The sequence below is a fragment of the Myodes glareolus genome, chromosome 4 (genome assembly GCF_982192425.1).
Source record: "Myodes glareolus chromosome 4, mMyoGla1.1, whole genome shotgun sequence".
Lineage (NCBI taxonomy): Eukaryota > Metazoa > Chordata > Mammalia > Rodentia > Cricetidae > Myodes > Myodes glareolus.
In genome coordinates, this window is record NC_142029.1 from 65,804,830 (window position 1) to 65,826,618 (window position 21,789).

General features: G+C 40.5%; 1 protein-coding gene across 7 annotated transcripts in view; it reads right to left on the bottom strand.

Moving 5' to 3' along the window:
* The window catches only part of Dock3 (dedicator of cytokinesis 3), a 389,362-nt gene that overhangs the window by 42,390 nt on the left and 325,183 nt on the right, over positions 1 to 21,789 (bottom strand). For 6 of the 7 annotated variants that reach the window (XM_085689689.2, XM_085689687.2, XM_085689688.2 and 3 more), the window contains exons 28-36: positions 20,130 to 20,224; positions 17,972 to 18,047; positions 17,503 to 17,603; positions 17,187 to 17,245; positions 13,987 to 14,135; positions 6,362 to 6,447; positions 3,898 to 3,924; positions 3,684 to 3,779; positions 125 to 185 (exon numbers count right to left, since the gene is read on the bottom strand). In XM_085689689.2, the coding sequence (XP_085545815.1) occupies positions 125 to 185; positions 3,684 to 3,779; positions 3,898 to 3,924; positions 6,362 to 6,447; positions 13,987 to 14,135; positions 17,187 to 17,245; positions 17,503 to 17,603; positions 17,972 to 18,047; positions 20,130 to 20,224 (750 nt within the window). The remainder of the gene's footprint in view (positions 1 to 124; positions 186 to 3,683; positions 3,780 to 3,897; positions 3,925 to 6,361; positions 6,448 to 13,986; positions 14,136 to 17,186; positions 17,246 to 17,502; positions 17,604 to 17,971; positions 18,048 to 20,129; positions 20,225 to 21,789) is intronic. The other variant, XM_085689686.2, reaches the window with a different exon arrangement.

Below are 21,789 nucleotides of genomic sequence, written 5' to 3' on the forward strand. Positions count from 1 at the left end.
AATGAAATATATGTAACATGAAAGAGTCTATCCCCTTTGAAGGTCGTTTCCAAGCTCCAGTCAGCCAGCAAAAACCCTGGCTTTGTCATCAGGAGGGGAGGAGGAAGAGCTTGTGTCCTCTCACCATTAGGTTAACAGTGCAGCCAATCTTCTTGTTCTCCGTTTCTTCTCCTTTCATGCAGTCCCTGAAAGAGAGAACATAGATGTGACCCTGATATGAAGTGGTATCTTCTGGGACAACACATAAAACAGCAGCATTACTGGTCTATCAGCATGGTCAGTTCTGAAAGCAGAATGCCTTTAAACAGGAAGTCCTTCAACAGAAGAGGATTGTATTATGAGACGTTTCTCAGCTTTGTACCCAATCCTGGGGTTCAAAGATTTCTGTTGAGCTCCTTGTTCTGGTTGCAGAGTATACAGTCCAGATGTATCCTCAAGGTATTAAGTGCCCCTTATCAATCTCCTTAGTACAGAAGGATGTGTCTGTAAGGCAGATGGCTAAATTCTCAAGTTCCCAGAGAGGCAAAAGAGTTATTCTTAGGGGGCAAGTTTCATTTTATGGGAAAATGTGAACTAGAAGACACACTCTAGTCTAGAATTCATATAAAGTTAAGATTTACTGCCAAAGCTGAGGAGGACTTCTTAGAAGTTTGGCCAGTCTAAAAATAGGACTCACACCAAAGGTTCAAGTCATGCTGGACCACAACTTACTAGAAAAATATTAAGATTTTATATATAGCTCCTATCTAAATGTCATATATATATGTATTTATTATTATACTGTCAATAACTATATATATATATATATATATATATATATATATATATATAGTCAGTAACTGTTTAAGTTCTTGGGTAAAGGAAAAGATTTTCTTGATTTTGGCAGCCTCCCCTGTAAGCTCATCTGATTGGTCATTATCTACTGTGTACCTGTCAGAGATAAGCAGAGTACCAGAAAAAAGCTTAAGTATCCTGCTTTCAAGGAGTTGGCTTTTTTCTGTAAAACTGAGTCAGAGAGGTGGCAAATGAAGCATACTCAGAAAGCCGGGTGAGCTCTTGGCTTGGGAAAGCCTATCTGATGATTTGAACTGGGGAGTTATTCTAAGGAAATGACCCAGGTAAAGAAAACTGAAGGAAAGAGATCAATGAAGAAGAAAATGGATGGTGATCTACAGCACAACCTTTGAATCAACTACAACTTGGCTCAACTTTGGCAACAGAACTTTTCACGTGTACTTTTTCATTGATAACTGCAAGAGTAACCAATCCTTCAGGGATACAAATGAGATTAGAGGCAATGCATATACAACATTAACATGGTAGTTTTTCTTTCTTTGTTTTTTAGTAGATAGAACCACCACAAAAATCATGGTGTTTTTCTTCATGTTCACTAGGAGCAATACTTGGGAGCTGGAAAGCAGTATGTGAACACTGGGGACTGGAAGGACATAGGGCAAAGACCAGTTCATGTTTGAAAACATGTAAAAGATTGTGTACTTGTTTTACAGATACCATACTGAGAGAAGACATGGAGAATGGATTTAGTTCTGGCTATGAGTTTCATTTGTTTATAGAAAAAGAAAGAAAATCAGTCAGTTAAAAGAAGATCTTTAAGTCTAAGGGACTGATTTTGGGTCTTTCAGATAGATGGTGGTGAATATGAACAACCTTCAGTAAATATTGCAGTAAGAGAAAGATATAGCTGGGTGGTAGTGGTGCACACCTTTAATCCCAGAACTCGGGAGGCAGAGGCAGGCAGATCTCTGTGAGTTCTAGGCCAGCCTGGTCTACAGAGGAAGTGCCAGGGCAGGCTTCAAAGCTATACAGAGAAATCTTGTCTTAAAAAGCAAGAGAGAGAGAGGGGGTGGGAGGGAGGAAAGAGAGCAAGCTTTAGCCCACATCTTTTCTGTCTGACGGCAGGTACAGAAGGCTGGGACCTGATATGTAAGAAGGAAGCCTTTTACTTTAAAAATGGCTGACAAAGGCCATCTTTGACCTTTTAAGGTGCTAGTAAAATAGGCAGAAGCTTGCACAAACCCTGTGCTACAGAAAAGAGGGGATGTTTGGAATAGGAATTCCAGATGTCAATGTACTGACATCTGAATCTTCTGAATGGCAGTGCTTTCTTCTTCAGAAGTAACTGGAGAAAGTCTGAGCATCCTATTTCTTAATCCAGGGGTTTGTACAACTTGTAGCATTTTGGCTTGGGATTGGTTTTATTCCTTTATCATCCTATTTATCTTCATTTTTTAGACTTACAGAAAACATTCTTAGCGACTATCTAAGGCCTACCGAGAGCACAATTAAGACCACAGTGGTTGTTTTGTTGTTATTTTTAGAACAGTTCAGCAGTCATGACAGGACTAGGAAAGTAGGCTTTCACAAAACAATTCTAATTCCACATGAATTCTCAGGCTGAACATAATAGAGATCCCTGCATTCACAAACCATTTCCTCTAATCTGTTCCCTTGGCTAGAATTAGGGGAAGGAATAGATTTTAACAAGAGAATAGAGGTATGAGAAAAAGGGTGTCCCCAGTCCGTGGAGAAGCAAATGAAAATTGTCCTTGGTCATATTTTGGTACCAGGTGACATTTCCTCGTTTATCTCCCATATGGCTGAGGAACTACAGCGGCTCCCCAGCTTGCTCTGGAGACAGTTTTCTTCCCTTCTTGCTGTGTCTACTCCTCTGAGCTCTGACTTTTCTAGATGGAAGGGCATATGGCAGATGACTCTGGGATGTCTTTTGGGTACATTCAATCTTGGGGGGATCTCAAGAAGCTCTAACTTACACCTGAGGAGAGGTATTCTGTTGCTGGTCAGACGATCCCTAACAACAACTAATGACATCAGAACAGTCCTCCCTATGCTATGACATAGTATAGTGGTTTTTGGTTTTGTTTGTTTTGTTTTTTTAATTAAAAAAAAAAGCATGGTCTTGCTATGCAGGCCAGGATAGCTTTAAATTCATGCTCTTTCTGCCTCTGCCTCCCCAGCATTGTGACTACAGCTGAGTACCACCATGCCTAGTTCTCACATTTGTTTGTTTTTAAAGATGAGGTCTCACTATATAGGCCTGCCTTGCCTGAAACTCCAATGTAGACCAGACTGGCCTGGAATTCAGAGATTTATCTACCTCTGCCTCTTGAGTGTTGGGGCGAAAGGCATGTTCCACCATACCTAGCAGGGTTTTATTTTGTTCTTTTGTTTTTGTTTTGTTTTTTGTTATGTTTTGCTTTTTCAAGGCAGGGTTTCTCTGTGTAACAGCCCTAGCTGCCCTGGAATTCACTCAGTAGATCAAGCTGTAGATCCTCCTGAGTGCTGGAATTAAAGGGGTGCACTAGCACCACCTGGCTGGCAGTTGCTGTTTTAATGTTTATTTATTTTTATGTGTCTGAGTGTTTTGCCTGCCTATATGTATATGCATCAAGCATGTAGCTGGTACTCACAGAAGGCAGAAGTGGGCATTGGATATTGTGGACCTGGAGTTATAGCTAGGTATAAGTTGCCATGTGGGTGCAGAAGAAAGCAGATCTTCTGCAAGGGCACCAAGTACTCTTAACTCCTGAGCCATTTCTCCAGCCCCTGGTGCGGTCTTAAGTATTCAAGTCAAGTGAATATCCATGTAGAAGAGAATATTTTATTAGAGGAGAGGCTACAAAGGTTTCAAACTAAGAAAATACCTGTAGTCCAGAAGGCGTTCCATGAGGCGGGTGACTGAGGTAACAAAGGAAATGCCAGTCTCACGCCATGTTTCCTGTTCAACCTTCTCCAGAAGGCTGTTGGAAGAAGAGAACATAATTCATGAGCCTTCCCTGGTGAGAACAGTGAGGGCCAAGAACCTGTGGAGGCTGTGAGACATCTGGAGACAGGAGACTTGCCACACTGTAGTCTTACCTGGGGTAGGGCCCAAACAGCTGGGTTCTACTCCATGCAGCAGAAAGCAAAGACAAGGATATTATTGAATTGGCAGCAACAAATAAACATATCTTCCATTTCCCTGCTCATGTTCCTAAAGCTACCACTGAGATGGAGGTGGGAGGCATATGCTGTAAAGTCTATTCTAAGGAACACCTGAGCTAAGAGACATGGTGAGATGCATAACTGCGTCTATTGCTCAGAGTCATTTTCAGTAAACACACAAAACTACCTCTTCTCATAAATCAAAGATTCCCACGAGCTTCAGGGGCCCAGTATGAGGGACAGAGAACAAATTCAGGAGTTATACTCTGTCATCACCTTGGTCAAGGGAAGCTTCCAAAAAACACGTGATAAAGACAAAAGCTAAATGGACAGGTCATTTAAAAAATCGGATAGCATCATACTTTTGTCACTCTGAGGCACCTTTTGGTTTGTTCAAGAATACTCAAACCACCTGGCTTTAAGATAGGCTGACATCCCATATGCATCTTCCGGGAGGGGATGACCTGTATTGTTTCCTCTTGCTCTAGTAAGGAGCTTAGGTCTGGATCTCACCCCACACAACTCTATCTATGATTCCTTAAGAGCACATTTTTCTTTCTGCCTTCTGAAGAGTTATCTTGAGTTGGCTGACCAAGGACTGGGGACCAGCACTGGGGACACAAACAGCTTGACTGTTTTTGCTCCCTGTACAGAACAGATACCTGGGCCAGAGGCTCAGAGAAAGAAAGGCTTTCTGTGATCACGTTGCTAGAAAGAGAAGACGACCATGGGCTCTAGCATTAACTTGTGTGGACTGGAACACCACACTACTTCCTAACTGCTCCCTGGACATTGGGAAGAGGTGCTCTATGAGCACACAAGCATGGGAAGTGCTGATTACTACCTTGCTCCTTTATCTTTTCTAAATTAGTCTACACACATTTTTTATCACCTCCAAATGTACAAACATCACCCCAAGTTAAAACTATGAAAGGCTGCTCCATGGTATCAGTAGATCTCAGGTCTCAAACTGACTTTAAAAGGGTAATTAGTTAATTGTGAGCTATTTTTATACTTTTTTCTTTGTAATAAAGTCATTTGCTAGTAGCCAACAAAGAGAATTCAATGTCTTTCTTCCACAACTGGAAACACTTGTTAAAAGAGATACTGGAAGATAAATACATTTCATCAGACATTTCAAATAAAATTCTTATGGAAAAATTCATCAAGGAACAAAGCAGACATAGTGTACCAGAAGGAATTCCCCTCTTGAAACTGTAGCTGTTGGTCCTCCCTTCAGAGGTGCCTTTTGCTGGCTAGCCATGCCAGCATTTCCTTGAGCCCAGTCTCACAACTTCTAAGAAGAAGGGGAGGACAATCCCCACGCTGTAGCCCTTGCAAGTGTGTGATCAGCATCAAGTCTAGAAGTCAACTTATAAAGCTTATGAAGTTTAAAATGTTTTAAATTACTGGTAATGCCTATAAATTTTGTTAAATTTGACATTTTGATATGATAAGATTAATAGAGTACAGAAAAAAATTATGAAACCAATTATATTTTAATTAAACATACTAATTTTCTATGATTAAGTCTATATTATGGATTTGACACAGCCAAATGTACTTTTGTAGTAACTGCTAATATAAATAACTCAGAATCTTAAATAAAAATATTAATACATTTTATACACTGCAAAATTCTAAGTAATGTCTCATGAGGCCTGATGGTCTTTATCAACTTAAAAAAGAAGTTATTAAAATGATAGGTCTGAGGGAACTTTGGTATCATTTGGTATAGCCTGAACAGTTTATAAGAAGGAAAATGGCCTAGAGAAGTTGTGCAGCTTATTCAATAACCTGGGCAGTGTTTATCAAGTTGCAATTTTTTCCTAGAAGAGAATGCATAATTTACCTCCCAGAAATTCCAGAACTGATCCCTAAACTGAATAGTCCCTAGGGCTATTCGTCCACTAGGATGTAGGGAATGCTATGAAGCTATACAATAGCGTCTTGTAGCAAATCCAAGAGCTGAAATTATTCATGGCTTCATCCATCTTCAGTTAACCATGACAATCCCTAAGAGTGCTTTCTTTCTTCTTTTTTTGGTATTGTGTTTTTTGAGACAAGGTTTTCTCTGTGTGCAGCCTTGGCTGTCCTGAAACTTGGTCTGCAGACCAGGCTTGGCCTCAGACTCAAAGAGATCTCTGCCTTCCATGTGCTGGGATTAAAGCCACCAACACCAGCGGAGGACTGAACCCAGTACCACTGAGCTAAACCTCCAACCCCACTTGATTTCTTATAGATAGAGAGTGACTACTGCCACCACCAGAGATAATAACTGGGTCTCTCCTGGTTCCCACCCTCTGAAGTCTATCCAGTGAAGGCTTTGTCTCTACCCTTCATTGGCCCACATTGCCCCTTTTCCCAACATGGGGCTTTTGGGGAATGAGCAGCTTACAGCAGGCTGAAGAGTTCCCTGTAGCTCTCATCACCTTTCCCTTCTGACACCATGCTGTCCAGCTTGTCAATCAGCTCAGCCTCCACCTAGAAGGAAGCAGAGACTTCATAAGCTCAAATGAACTCAGAGAGAGAAGGAAAATTTCCAGTCTCATGGCTATGTAAGGATCATGGAAAACTATTTTTTATATATTTTATCGTAGTTGCAAGTAAATCCCAGCAAAGACAGGGTCTCGCCTATGTATCAGGAAAAACCTTGTCTTCTGAACCAGAGACTAGATGGCCCAGGGACCTATAGTAAAGCTGTTCTAGCAATAAAATGACTCCTAACGGCATTCTGCTACACTCAGCATCAGTGAAGCTTTCTCCTGCAGCAGACGGGAACAAATACGGAGACCACCCTCAGACATTATACAGAGAGTGAGCGATCTTTGAATCCTCACCCCTAAATGGATATCTCCATCATATCTTCCCCTTAGAGACCAGGGAACTTCTGGAAGAGGAGGTAGAAAAAGTGTAAGAGCCAGAGGGGATGGACGACACCAAGAAAACAAGGCTCTCTATTTAAATCAACAGGATCCACGCACATATGAACTCACAGAGATTGAGGCAGCAAATACAGGTCTGTACCATGTTCTCTGAATATATATTATGGCTTCCAGTTTAGTGTTTTTATGGGACTCCTGATCTGTGAATGAGTGTGTCTCTGATTCTTCTGCCTTCTCTTGGTCTCTCTTTTCCTTCTGTTTGCTTGTCTTGTCCAACTCTAATGTGTTAGTTTTTGTTTTATCTTATTACAGTTTATTTCACCTTATTTTATTGATAAACCTTAGAAATCTATTACTTTCTAGTAAGAAACAGATTTGGAGTGGATCCAGATGGGAAGGGAAACCATAGTCAGGATATAGTATGTGAGAAAAAAAAATCTATTAGCAATAAAAGGAAAACAAACAAACAAACAAACTTGGCACCCTTGCTTAGGAAGGCTTTTCATTCTGACTTATGTATGTAAATGTTTCAGATAACCATTTCCTATCCAAGAGCTAAAGATGAAGACTCCTTCAGAAAAAAAATATTTCAGATCTAAAAAAGAGAGGTATTCATCAAATGTTCCTCTTCTTAAAATATAGTATTTTTATTAATCTCCTGAGAATTTCATATTCACATGCAATTTATTTTGATCATATTCACCTTTCCACTCTGCCCCCTAAGAACTTCTGGATCCATCCATTAGGTCCCTCCCTCAAATAACCCATTGAATCCAATGTGCTACTCATATATGCATGGATGTGGGGTCATCCTCTGGAGCACAGGTGATCTACCAGGCTACATTTTTTTGTTTGTTTGTTTGTTTTTTGAGGCAGGGTTTCTCTGTGTAGCCTTGGCTGTCCTGAAACTCACTCTGTAGACCAGGCTGGCCCCAAACTCAGAATCTGCCTGCCTCGGTGCAACATGAATTCTAATTGTTCTTAATAAAAACTCAGAATCAGATAGAGAGGTGAAAACTGAGAAACCAGAGAAGCAGAGTGGCCAGACACTAGAGTTCTTACCTCTACCAATGCTCAGACCAAAAAGACAACCCTGTCCTCAGACTGCCTCCTCAGACTGCAATGAGCTCCTGTCTCCTTTGCCTTATATTCCTCTCTCCACCTAGTCATATCATTCTTATCTCCACCTCCTTATTACTGGGATTAAAGGCATGTGACTCCCAAGTATTGGGATTAGAGGTATGAGTCACCACTGCCTGGCCCTATTTCTCTTTGAGACTGGATCAATCTAGTGTAGCCCAGAGTGGCCTGGAACTCATAAAGATCCATCTGCCTCTGTCTTCTGAGTGCTGGGATTGAAGGTGCATGCTACCACTTCTGGCCCCTAGTAGCTTAGCTCTGCACTCTGATCTTCAGGCAAACTTTATTTGTTAAAACACAAACAAAATATCACTACACCTCTGCCTCTGGAATTAAAGGGGAATGTGCCCTTTAACCCCACCAGGGCCCTAGGCTACACTCAAAGTAAACAGACTCCCCCTCTTCAAGCAGCCGTCAACCATCATAGTTCCTCAGCTAGGAAGTGAGACTCATAAGCCACTTCCCCTTCCATGCTGGAAAATTGATAGGCTTGATCTTATATAGGTCTTGTGTAGACAACCATTGATGCTGTGAGTTCATGAATGTATCAGGCCTATCATGCCCAGAAGACAATGTTTCATTCCAGTCTTCCCTGACAACTGACTCTTACAATTTTTCTGCAATGCTCCCAAATCTCTCTCTCTCTCTCTCAGTTTCTCTGTCTCTGTCTCTCTCTCAGACAGAGTTTCTTTGTGTAGCCTTGGTTGTCATAGATCTACTCTGTAGACCAGAGTGGTCTCGAACTCACAGAGATCCACTTGCCTCTGTCTCCTGAGTGCTGGGATTAAAGGTGTGTGCCACCATCACCAGGCTGTTTATATATTTTTTAATATTTATAATTTTGTGTGTGATTGGGGTTTATATGTGGAGGTCTTGAACCTGCAAGGAGTCAGTTCTCTCCTTCTACTGTGTGGGTCCTGTAGACCTTTAGATTCTCTGAGCCATTCTACTGGCTTCAAATATTTCTTGGTTTTAAATATACATTCAAGCTTTAGTTCCAGCACTTGGGAGTCAGAGGCAGTAATATTTTTGTGAGAGTTCCAGTCCAGCCTGGTCTACAAAGCAAGTTCCAGGATAGCCAGGGCTATACAAAGAAACCCTGTCTTGAAAAAAGCAGGCAAGCAAGCAAACAAACCAAAATTCACTCAAAGGAATTTACATAGACTACATCTACAGATCTGGAGACTAGGAACACAATTGAGGAATCCAGTAACCCAGTGCAGGGCCCAGTCACAGGACACTGACAAAAAGTGAAGCCTCTTATCCTGAAAGTTTCTGAAGGAAATATAGCTCATCCAAACTCAAGTAATGTCAACCTCAGTAGAACAAGGGTGAATCATGCAACAAGCTTCTTTCCTTGACTGGAAGACCACAGGATTGAATTATAACTAAAAATAGTCTGATGAGTCTAGAAGCCAACATAATTCACTCTTAATTCAGAGCCATGTTTAACTCCAATTCAGTGAGGTGGCCACAAACTACCTATGAAAATGGCCTGATAACTAACAATGAATCTCTTTTCATATACAGAGGTAGTTAGTATGGTCTAGAACAGAGCAAAAGCAGGGAGAAAGCCTGCAGCAGCACAGAAACAGAGTACCAATATGCTTCAGTGGTCTATTGGGGTCCAAAATGTTTGTAGATTGGGTCTCTGGGTCAGTAGCCTTAATTTCACCACAAATCTTGTTAAAAATCCAGTACTTAGGTCTCTCTAAATCCAAAGGTCTAGAAACTCAGGGTGGGAGTGAAAGTCCACAAATTTATTATAAGAAGCCTTAGATGCATATTCACCTGTTAAAACTTCTGTATCAGGCAACAAAACTAATGATAGAAGGATGTGGAGATATTATTATCTCTGAACACTTTGCTCTCCATTTGACAATTATCCTGTGACATAACAAGCTATAGAGTTCTGGATATATACCTTTCTAAATTCAAATCTTCTTATTTGTGAAACAGTTGTCATGGTAACATTCCTTTATAGTGTCACTATGTCCTGGCTTTTGGGAAATGCTCAATAATATTAGTTTTTATTGTTATCCTCATAATCCACCATGTGCCAAGGACCACAGTGAGCTCTGAGAAATAAAATGCACAATCATTTTGGTTCCTGGGGCCCTATCATTTAGTAAGTGGGACAGAGGCAATGGCAACCAGAGTTCAGCATGGTAAGGCTCAGATACAGCTCACACAGAAACACTAGTCTGAGATTTGAGATCTCAACACACAGCCAGGTTTTAAGAAATAGTGCTTAATTGTTTTTACTGTTTGTGCCAGTTATATTTCTGCCAACTTTACATGAACTAGAATTATTTGGGAAGTGGGACCTCAAATGAGAAAATGACTCCATCAGATTGGCCTGTAAGGCAAATCTTGGGGCCATTTTCTTAAGAATGATGTGAGAAAGTTCACTATATGCAGTGTATCCCTGAGTATCCTAGGCTGTGTAAGAAAGCAAACTAAGCAAGTCCTGGGGAGAAAGCCAGTAATCAGGACCCCTCCATGATCTCTGCTTCAGTTCCTGCCTTGCTTCATTGAGTTCCTACCTTGACTTCCTCCAGTGATGGACTATGATTAGAATGTGTAAACCAAAACCACTCTTTCCAAGATGCCTTTGATCAATGTATCTTTAGAGCAGCAATAGGAAGCAAACTAAGATACTCTTTGACACAGTGATCCTAGGTTGAGAAATCTCCCTAAGAAAATAGCAGAGGAGGAGTAAAGTGGTAAAGTGCCTGCTGTGCAAGCATGATGCTCTGAGATCCACTCCAGAACTATGTAAAGAGCTGGGTGAGGTGGAGAAAATGGAAGTCACTGGGGCTTCCTTGTTGGCCAGATGATACTATTCAGTGAGTTCCAGGCCAGTGAGATTTCTTTATCTGTCTCTAATCAATCAATCCATCAATCAATCAATCAACCAACCAGCCAACCAAGGAATATGGCTCCTGAGGAATCACATTTGAAGTTGACGTCCGGTTTCCACATTGATGTGCACCCACCTGACATGCATTTACATATACTCACACAAAGGAAAAATGGAATATATGCTTTTGACAATTTTAACAACAAAAATTTGAAATGAATCTAAGTTATTAAGAACTTGACTAAATACACTATAGTGGAAGAACTCTAAAGATATAGCGGGGTATAGAGGAGCAGTAAGTGGCACAGAGACAGTCATGTCAAGTTATTGCCAACACTGAAAATTACACAACAACATATTCAACCATTCCCTTTTTGAAAATAGAAATCTATGTGTAGGATGTAGTCCTAATGGGGACCATTACTACTCATCTCATATGCTTTTGGCTTTGTTCTAACTCTCTAAAACTTCAGCTAAGGTATAAAACTTACCTTGAGATCTGTAAGAATATCGGGTAAGGTTACAAATCTGAAAAATCTGTAATACTGGGGTTGATAGTTAAAAATCTGTACTTAGGTAATCTTAAAGGAACCATATGGTTTTGATGCCATTTTGGGATAGATCAACCAAGGGGGAAACAGCTCTTCCAAGTCATGAAGCCCAAACCAGATGGCTCCTCCAGTATTTTCTATCATAGTAGTGAACCTTCCACTTGCCAACATTAACCAGCAGTCCCTTCTCTTTCTTTCCCTCTCTGGTTTCCCTTTCTCCTCACTGACAGGCTGCCCACCAAATCAGGGCTGAGTATGTGGTATTAAAGCAGAGGACTCAACCTTCATATATAAGGCCTTGCTCTATGTTAACCATTTGGATATCTAATATATTACCCACTCCTATAATGCTACTTTTCATGATGTTTATATGATTCTTGCCAACAATCTTCTCACAGAGGAGTGCAGGCTAGTCTGGGATCAGCCTAGGACCCATGTAGAAGAAATCGACCAAGCTGATGACACCCACCCAGAATTACAGTACTCGAGGAGACATCCTAGCTAGGAATAGATTTTTAACTTTCCTCCTGACTGATCTTCACAAGGCTGCCCTTAAGGTAGTAAATTATAAAAAAAAATCCAAGAGGTCATACAGGATAAGCACAAAGGCCACCTTAAAAAGATCTCTTACAATATACCAATCTGGATCCTGAGACCCCTGATGGGAAGCAATTCCTTAAGACCTACTTTTTTTCCCAAAGGTAGGGTCAAACTTAAAAATCTAGAGAGAGGACCCCTGATTCCACAGACCAAAGTCTTAACTCTGCCCTTCAAGGTGTACCATGGAAGAGATGAAAAAGTCCCAAACCAAAATACTTGGTGCTCGCAAAGGCCTTTTGCCTGGCCACAGCAACTACTGAGGCTCTTTGGTCTCTTTAAAGCCTGAGTGATGTGGGATTCCCCTCTGTATGTTGTGAATACTATTGGTTAATAAAGAAACTGTCTTGGGCCTGCACAGAGCAGAATAGCGGTAGGTGGGGAAAACAAAACTGAATACTGGGAAAAAGGAGGTGGTAAGGGAGAAGTCATGGAGCCACCACTGGAGACAGATGCACTGAAACTTTGCTGGTAGGCCACGGCCTAGTGGTGATGCACAGATTAATGGAGATGGATTAAATTAAGATATAAGAGTTAGCCAATAAGAAGCTAGAGCGAATGGGCCAAGTAGTGATTTAAATAATATAGTTTCTGTGTGATTATTTTGGAAGACTGGGCATCTGGGAAAACAAACAAGCAGACTCCTACAACACCTAAGAATCACTGCATTCCTGTTTCAAACATGGTCAGGAGGGTCACTGGGCCCAGACCTGTCTGAACCCATATAACCTATCCTAACCAAGTCCACAGTGCCATCAAGAAGGGTATTGGGATGTTGACTGCCCCCATGTACCTCACAGTATGAGGACATTAAGCCCAGACTGCCCTTTATCCGACCTCCTTGGTCTGCCCATGAGTAACTCAGGGGCTGGGTTCCCTTGGCCTGACCACCACCATCTCTGAAAGGGAGCCTTGGTTAGTTATCATAGTGATCTATCTTCTTCCTTCTGGACAGCAGGCCCACGTTTTTAGTCATGATGAAGTTTTAGGGACCCACCTCTCTTTCTCATTCCTCTATTGCTGGAGTAGGGGACAGCCTTACCAGGCTCTGATGTGGAATTCCCTTCTGTATGCTGTGAATACCATTGGTTAATAAAAGACTGCTTTGGGCCTGTGCAGGGCAGAATATAGGTAGGCAGGGAAAAACTAAGCTGAATGCTGGGAGGAAGAAGGGCAGAGTCAGAGAGAAATCATGTAGCCACCACCAGAGATAGAAGCGCTGAAACTTTGCTGGTAGGCCATGACCTCGTGGTGATGCACAGTTTAATGGAGATAGGTTAAACTAAGATGTAAGAGCCAATAAGAAGCTAGAGCTTAAAGGGCCAAGAAGTGATTTTATTAATATAGTTTCTGTGTGATTATTTTGAGTCTAAGCTAGCTGGGATGCCAGGAAGAACAAATGGCCTCCTTGCAACAAGGCTCACCAAACCAAACCACTTAGTTGTATCTTTAAAAGCATCCTCCTTACTTATTCCTTCCTAGTGGTACTAACCTGCTCCAATCCTTTGACAGAAAGGGACCTCCCAGCCAAAGTAGGAACCTCTATTTCTTTTGTTCCCTTCATCTGCTTGATCCCAGGCTCACTAGCCCTTCCCCTCCTCTTTTTCCTCCAAACCACATGATCTGACACACCCTCTCTCTTAGCGGCCTCTCAGGTAGATCCCTGGGTATGGGACACTCAAACCCTCTATAGTCAAGTTATTGCTATGTAGTCCAGGCATTAGTACTTGCTATGTAGTCAGGCTGGCCTCAAACTCATAGCAATTTTCCTGTCTCAGTTTCCTGAATGTTAGGATCTGGTCTCTAACTTGATGAGGAAAATTTGCATATCAATTGCTATCAGTGAGTCATATATAAACTCTAAAGCAGGATTCAAGATGGTTAACTTCCCCATTAGAACCATGGCCAAGCCATTTGGACTACTTGCCTCATACAAATAGGTTAATTTCAGAGGGGAGGACAACAAACACTAAAGTTATCATTTTACCTGCTTGAAGTTGCCATTTTTCCTCTGTTCCCAGTCCATCATGTCATGAAAGATAGGAATCATGATATTCCGCACTTCTGGCTGTGGGACCAGTGTCACACCCAGAAAAGGACCGATCATTCCCGGAATAAAGTGGATCTTATGTTCACCTGATCAATAAAACCCAACAAGGATTACTTCTTTCCTGTTTTGTTTCTTACATGGAAGATACATAAGTGGGGTCAAGCACATATTACAATTTATAGTGGGGCTAGGAATCTAGGCTTAGTGGTGGTACAGTGTTTGCCTAGCATGTGTGAGGTTCTGAAATAGATCTGAATTTCTTAGCACTGAAAAAGCCGAAACAACATACTCCACCTTCAATTGCTCATTTATACTAGAAGTTTACAAGGGTAAAAGGTGATTTATTCTATGGTTTTTGAGATACTCCCTCTGCTTTTTAAATTTTTATTTTATTATTTTTAAAATCATTTAAAAACATTTATCATTTGATTTTATGTATATGAGTGTCTTACCTGAATGTATGTCTGTGTGCCATGTGGGTAGTTGGTACCAGATACCATATGGTACCACCTGGTATCAGGTGCTAGAAAAAGGCATCTGATCCCCTGGGAAACAGAGTTATAGATGGTTGTGAACCACAATGTTGGTGCTTCGAGTCAAACCTGGGTCCTCTGGAAGAGCAGTCAGTGCTCTTCAGTGCTGTGCCATCACTCTAGCTCACTCCCTCATCTTTTTAGAGTTTTAAATGAACTGGTCTAGTCAATTTGAAACATGTTCAAAGAGCACAAAATTGCTTTTCAAAAAATTTCCTGTGAAGTTTTATTAACTACCCTAAAACCTTCAGAGCAAGGTAACAGCTTGCTTTCTACAGACGAGTGATGTGCTAAGAGTTTCAGACATCTACAGCTTCTGTTTAGTAAGGAAGATCAGCATGTTTCTGTTTAAACACTCAACTTCTAGAAGGCATTTCTATGATCAGGGAGCCCAGTCCAAGGATTAAGCTACCAAATGCCTGAAGTACATGGATCCCTTAAAGGCCCACACCCATGTATGCTAAAAAAAAAACCCTCTACCTAAACTGCTAAGTGCTTACTGCATAGCTTCACCCCAATAGGCTGTGCTCCTGCCTGTTCTTCACACTGTATTCTTTTGGTAAGAATACATCCACTCTGATCAGATCTGCTCACCCCACAACTTCCTTTATGAGGCCTTCTTATGGGAAGTGAAGTGAGTGATATAGCTTTTCCCCTGGTTGGTCTGTTCTCTAGGGAGTATCCTAGAACCTAGGGCTAGTCCTGAGGACTTTTCTTGGCAGTGGTGGAACAGAAAGAACCAACTTCAGATCTCTGATTTTAGTCCTCCAGAGACTACAAAGGGAACTGTTTGCTTGTGCAGTAACTGCTACAATCAAGGAAAGCTAGTTTTGGGGGACCAGAGAGAGACTGTTACTTCCTTCAAAAGCAATGAATTGCCTTGTAAGAAAAATCCAATAGCTAAAAATATTTGGCAGTATCGGGGGTTGAAATCAGGCTACTATCTTTGTTTCTTTCATTTTGGAAGCCTGTCTAAGAAGTAAATGTTAGCTCTAAGATGCACTTTGCATACTCTGATCTTGGTACCTGGTATAGTTGTCAGTTTCTTCTGTTCCTAGGAATTTCAAAGTCAAGTTCAGTGTTGAAATATATATCCAAATTCTGTTGTGGGCAGGTATTAAGAGGGATAAAGCTAGAAGGACTATTTGGAAACACAACTCTACTGAGGAATGAAGAGTCCTATTGCTGCCTTAATTTTTTTTTTTATTTTATGTGCATGGATGCTTTGCCTGCATGCTTGTTAAGAATACCATGAACATGCTTAGTGCCTGCAGAGGTCAAAAGAGGGCATCAAATTCCCTGGAAATGAAATTACAGATGGTTGTGAGTCACCGTGTGGGACCTGGGAATTGAAGCCAGGTCCTAACGAAGAGTAGCCAGCGCTTTTAACTGCTGAGTCATCTCTTTAGTGCCTCCTATTGCTGTTTTACACATTACTTTTCATCTCTAGATGAGGGTGAGGAAAGTTCATAGACGACCTTAAGATTCTATAACCACCATTCCTATGGCTTAAGAGGCACAAGCTTAGCTTATATTAAATTTCATTGGAAATATAACTGATCTTTAAAAAATCTTCCTGACAGAAGACTCGTATCCCTCTAGAATTCTGGGTGGCGCAGCTGGTCATCTAGGCAACTTGAAGACTTTACCAGAAACACTGACATGACCATTTTAGGTTCAAGGTGTATCTATTAAAGGTGTTCAAAGAAAAAGCCGAAAGTCAATCTCATCCAAAGGCTCTAACTTTCATCTTTCATGATCTTTCATGTAAGTGGTATTAGACATATTATCTGAATATGTAAATACCTGTGACCCAAAATTTATTTTGATCTTATATTAAAATCAATACTTGCCCTTGTTTTCATGTTGTGCTGTGGGATAATACTTTTGAACCCTGTAAAGATTTGTCACTCATATTGGTTTAATAAAATGTTGATTGGTCAGTTGCCAGGTAGGAAGTACACGTGGGGTGACCAGACTAGGAGAATTATGAGAAGAGAAAAGGCTCAGTCTGCAGTTGCCAGCCAGACCCAGAGGAAGCAAGATGAAAATGCTGCACTGATAAAAAAATACCAAGCCACGTAGCTAACATAGACAAAAATTATGGGTTAATTTAAGTTTTAAGAGCTAGTTAATAATAAGCCTGAGCAATAGGTCAAAGAGTTTGTAACTAATATAAGCCTCTGTGTGTTTCTTAGGAACTGAATGGCTGTGGGACCGGGCTGGACAGAAACTTCTGTCGACAATGCTGTCTCCATGATCTATACTTCTAAGCCTGTAACATGAGTAGTACAGAGACTCTAACAGCATGGATTCCCAAATTAGAAAAAACTACTGCGTCTTCCTTTTACTCCTTTAACTTCTGTTCTTAAAATGGAGTGCACATGTCATACTAGAATCTCTTAGCCAATTTCTCCCTGCCAAGGAGGGCTTTATATACATATGCTACATTACATTATTCAACTGAGGTGCTATGTTAAAGCTGTGTGAGGATCTTTGGGGTATGAAGTGATATTCAGAAAGCTGTGGAGAATTATTAGTTCTTGTACTTTTTTTATATACCTATGCAGTATATGAAAGGAAGACTCAGTAGAAAAGACCTACCAAGATTCTGCCACATGCTGAACAGTTCATATGCCATCATCACACGCATGTCTCCATACCTGAAAATAGTAATACAGAGCCAACTGTTAATGGAGGGAGACAGACCTGAAGATTGAATGAGGTCAGAACATCAGCACTGCTATTTCTAATGCTCTCAAAATGCTAAGCCATTTGGTTATTGACTGAACTTTTCATACTTGGCTCCTTGGAAAACCACCCATATGAGAAACTTTTGGACTTCTGAAAGAATGTGTTATAGAAAAATAGTTCCATCTGGGCAAGTAGTAGAGAGATGAACAGAAGACATCTGTCTTACTTATCTAGAATCTTCTTCCTCTTGGATGAAGTAATGATTTCGAGCTGAAGGCTTGGCTGGTTTATGAACAGAACTGCCAGGCTAAAATAAGAATTCCACACCTAGAGAGACAGAAAAAGAATCATGTGATTGCCTAAGTCCTTAACCTTGCAGGGAAAGTAACTAAATACATGAGTGTATCACAGAGTCAATTTTACAATCTTAAATTCTTTTCTTAAGAATTTTTTTTCCCTTTTAATTATCTGTAGAAATAGGTTTTCCCCCATTTTTGCTTTCTTGATTCTTTCTGAAGCCAACAACAGACATCTTCATAGATGCCTAGCTCCCAATATTTCTGCCAGGGGTGCTCTCAGGTCACATTACAATAACCATCAACCTATGAATCTATGGTACTAAAGCAAAAAGGGATGAGTATGGATTTTAGCTTTCTAGGGTTATTGTGACAGTGATGCATTTTAGGAGCTCCTACCTTGAAGTCAAAGTCTGTCTCTGTGAAATTCTTGTGCAGTGCAGAGGACAGGTACTGGACAGTAGTGACTATAATACTGCAGTGAGGAAACAAGGCATTGGTAGAATTAAAAGACTAACAGTGGCAGAGCCTAGCATCTGTTGTCTGCCGGTAGGCAAACACATTGAAGACAATGTGCTCTTATGTAAGATGTTGCTTTAGAGGAACGAGAAAATGGATCAACTCCACAGAAAACCAGTTTCAGAAAAACTCCTCTTAGAAGGTGAGATAACAAAGAATGTCACTGGGTCACTGACAACTCTTCTAAGTCTTGTTGTTCTTTAAGATTTCTTCTAGCTCAAAAAGTAATTTTTTTAACTGGGGATCTTTGGATAACAATACAGGTTATAATCACTTTGTAGGATTTAGAGCATAAGTTTATTATTTTACCAGAGAATAGGAGTTAATAGTGATTAAATAGTTCCTTTTGTCATGTACTGTCTCACTGGGCTTCAGCCTTTAAACTAGAATATCACTCTTAATTTTAGCCTGGAACATACAAGAGTAGAAATAGGAAGCTAGTCTGTGAGAATTATGACCATGAGTTGAGGTGTAAAGGAAGGGAAATGTTATGTTAAGGGAAGGGAAGTTAAAGGGTTTTATTACAGAGGCCTTGGCTATGTGGCAAAGGAATTATGCTTAAGAGTGGCCACCTGATCTACCAGGTAAGCATAGGCAAAAAGAGTGTAAGAATGTAAGGGCATGGGGGACACCAAGAAAACAAAGTTCTCTAAACCAACACTATCAAAGCTCATACATGAACTCACAGAGACTGAGGCAGCATGCACAGGGCCTCCATGGCCTGTAGACCCTGCATGGGTCTACACCAGGTCCTGTGCACATATATTATGGTTTCCAGTTTAGTGTTTTTAATGGGATTCCTGAGTGTGTGAACAAGTGGGTCTCTGATTCCTATGCCTTCTTTTGGGCTCTTTTCCTTCTGATGGCTTTCCTTCTGTTCATTATATTTGACCAACTCTAGTGTAATAGTTTTATTTTATCTTATATTTTAGTATCATCTTCTAGAAGCCTGTTCTTTTCTATGGATGGGAGGGGAAGTGGGGAGAACTGAGAGGAGTAGAGGGAGGGAAAACATAATCATGATACATTATGTGAAAACAACCATCTATTTTCAATAAGAAGAAAAAAGGGACCATATGGGTCTTTCTACAGAAGCAAAATAGTATATAAAAGAGACTAGTCTTCCAGCAGAGCAGGTGCAAGGGTACGGGTGAAAGAAAGACTATCCCTGCAGGACAGGCTACAAAAGATAAAGTTTTCTACGTGTAACTTAGAAAGTTTCTAGGAGATCTAAATAAGAAGGATCTAGATAGAAAAACCACTATTTGAGGAAATATGTGTGCAACTTCCTATCATTCTTTTGTTTTGAACAAAACATTTGTAGGTTTTAAGGAAAAAAGGCCCTATAAAGAGCTCATTTTGAAAAAAATTCTCATTGCTTTGCTAATATACATAGCAAATAAGTTGACTGCATTCTACAATGCTAACATAAAACACAGATCAGTGAAAGAAGACAGTAGGCTAAATAGTGAAGACCAAGTAATCTACAGCAGACAGAGAGAATGAACAAACGTCTTACTACACGTATCACTTGTCTAGTTTGCCAAGAGGAAGCACAGGTTAGAAATATGGGTGGGGTAGACATGTTAAGACAGTTTTAGCATCCCATCTATATATTGACAAAGCTCCAAAGTGCTCAGAGCTTTACAGCCAAGGCTTAGGCGGAGAGTTAGCCCTAGGAGGCAAGTACTGTCTGGCAGACAATACAACTCAGATCAGGAAGGGATCTTGGAACGCAGCCTAAAGCTGCAGAGCAACAGAGGCTAATGGCTCTTAGTATTATATTTCCAATCTTTAACATGTCTTTTTCTATCCACACTTCTGTAGATTCTGCTTTTGAATTATCTTTGATTCTTTTCTTTCATTGTCTTTATGGCCAGTGGGCAAATCTTGTAGATTGTATCTCCAAACATATTTTGTATTTGTCAACTTCTCTCTCTTCCTAGTCTTGGTCTTAATCTTCCTCTCACTTACATATGCATATTAACCCCTAGCTTGACTTAGAGCTCTATGGACACCAGTACAGGCCTTTCCTTACTTGCTTGTCAAGAGTCTCATCACCATCCAGTCTCGAGGGAAGACGCTCATCTTCATTAGGTTTCTGAACACACAGAAAATCTTCAGCAGAAATTCCTGACCACAGAAGAGAAACAATGTGAGACAATGCTACTACTGCTGTCCCCAGTTCCTCAGGTGGTCCTTTCTGAACTTTCTGTGAGGAGAATATGTGGTACTAGTGGGATAGATTTTGTTCCCTCTCTGAGTTTCTTGTCTCACAGGTTACATGAAAATGAATTCAGGACATTCTTCCAGACCATATGGGAAGAGAGTCAAATTTGGCAGAATCAAGACAGCTCTACATCAACTCTAGATCCACACCTAAATCCTAAAGCCCAGGGCAGACTAGCACCCTGCAGAACTGTCAGACTGAATACACAGATATCACTCTGTAAGCAAAAGTAGAGTCCCAATCAAGCATTTGATAGTAAGAACATGCTTTTTTGAATATTAGATTGTTAAGCAAAACACTTTATGAATGGGAGTGTAAAAATCCAAAAATTCTTGGGGCTGAAGTCAATGGTAGAAGGTATACTTAGCATACCCAACAGCCCGAGTTTAATTCCCAATATCACCCCCAAAACAAAACTCTAAAATGAAACAAAGCAAAAACCTGTAATAAATCTGTGTCCATGAAAATAATGAGGTGGCTAAGACTAATTAAACAACATAGGATTACATAATCCAAGGAGAATGTACTATCTAGCTTTGTCGACTTGACACAGTCAGCTGGAAAGAAACAACCTTAATGGAAGTATTGCTTCCATCAGATTGTCATGCGGGGAATTTTTTAAAAATTAATGTTTGATGTGGGACGGGACTATTCAGTTGTGGGTTGTGGCACCTCTGGGCTGGTAGTCTTGGGTTGCTTAAGAAAGCAAACTGAGTAAGCCATGCAGAATAAGCCATTAAGTGGCACTTTTCTATGGTCTCCACTTTTAGTTCCTGCCTCCAGATTCCTGTCTCTAGTTTCTGCCTTTGCTTCTCAATGATGGGAATAATGACTGTAACCTGTAAGCTAAATAAACTCCCACCTCTCCTAAGCTGGTTTTAGTTAGAATTTTATCACAGCAACAAAAGCAAACAAGGACAAAAAGTTTAGTAAGGAAAAATGGATTAAGCACAGAAAATACTGAATTTTGTTCTGTTTCACTCTTCCCGATTTATATCTTCTCTATTTACTTTAACACTCAACTATAGAACTATAGCAGCCACAAAAAAACAAAGACACTAGCAGCCACTGGGATAAAATAGTTTTAGAGTCTCTAAATAGTTCATTCTCTAGAGAACTGTTATTATTTGATCTGTTTGGCAGCTCCTTGGACAAGCCTATTTTCCAGGGCTTGTCTTTATTTAATTTAACTCAGAGCTTATCTAGCTATCCCCAGGACATCTGTTGAAAAAAAGTCATATAATTTAACATTCTAGATACATAACACACTCACACTAGGTGGAATATAAGAGATCTGCCAAAAAGATTCAAGGAAAATCTGATAATGATGTATCTATGGGGACCTGAGAAAAGATTTGATATATTCCTTAGATTCTAGAAGGCCACACATGTGCTGGGCTGCTCATATTGCCAGAAAAGACTCAAGAAGCTCAAATCTCTCCTCTCTGACTGAACATGAGGGTCTGTG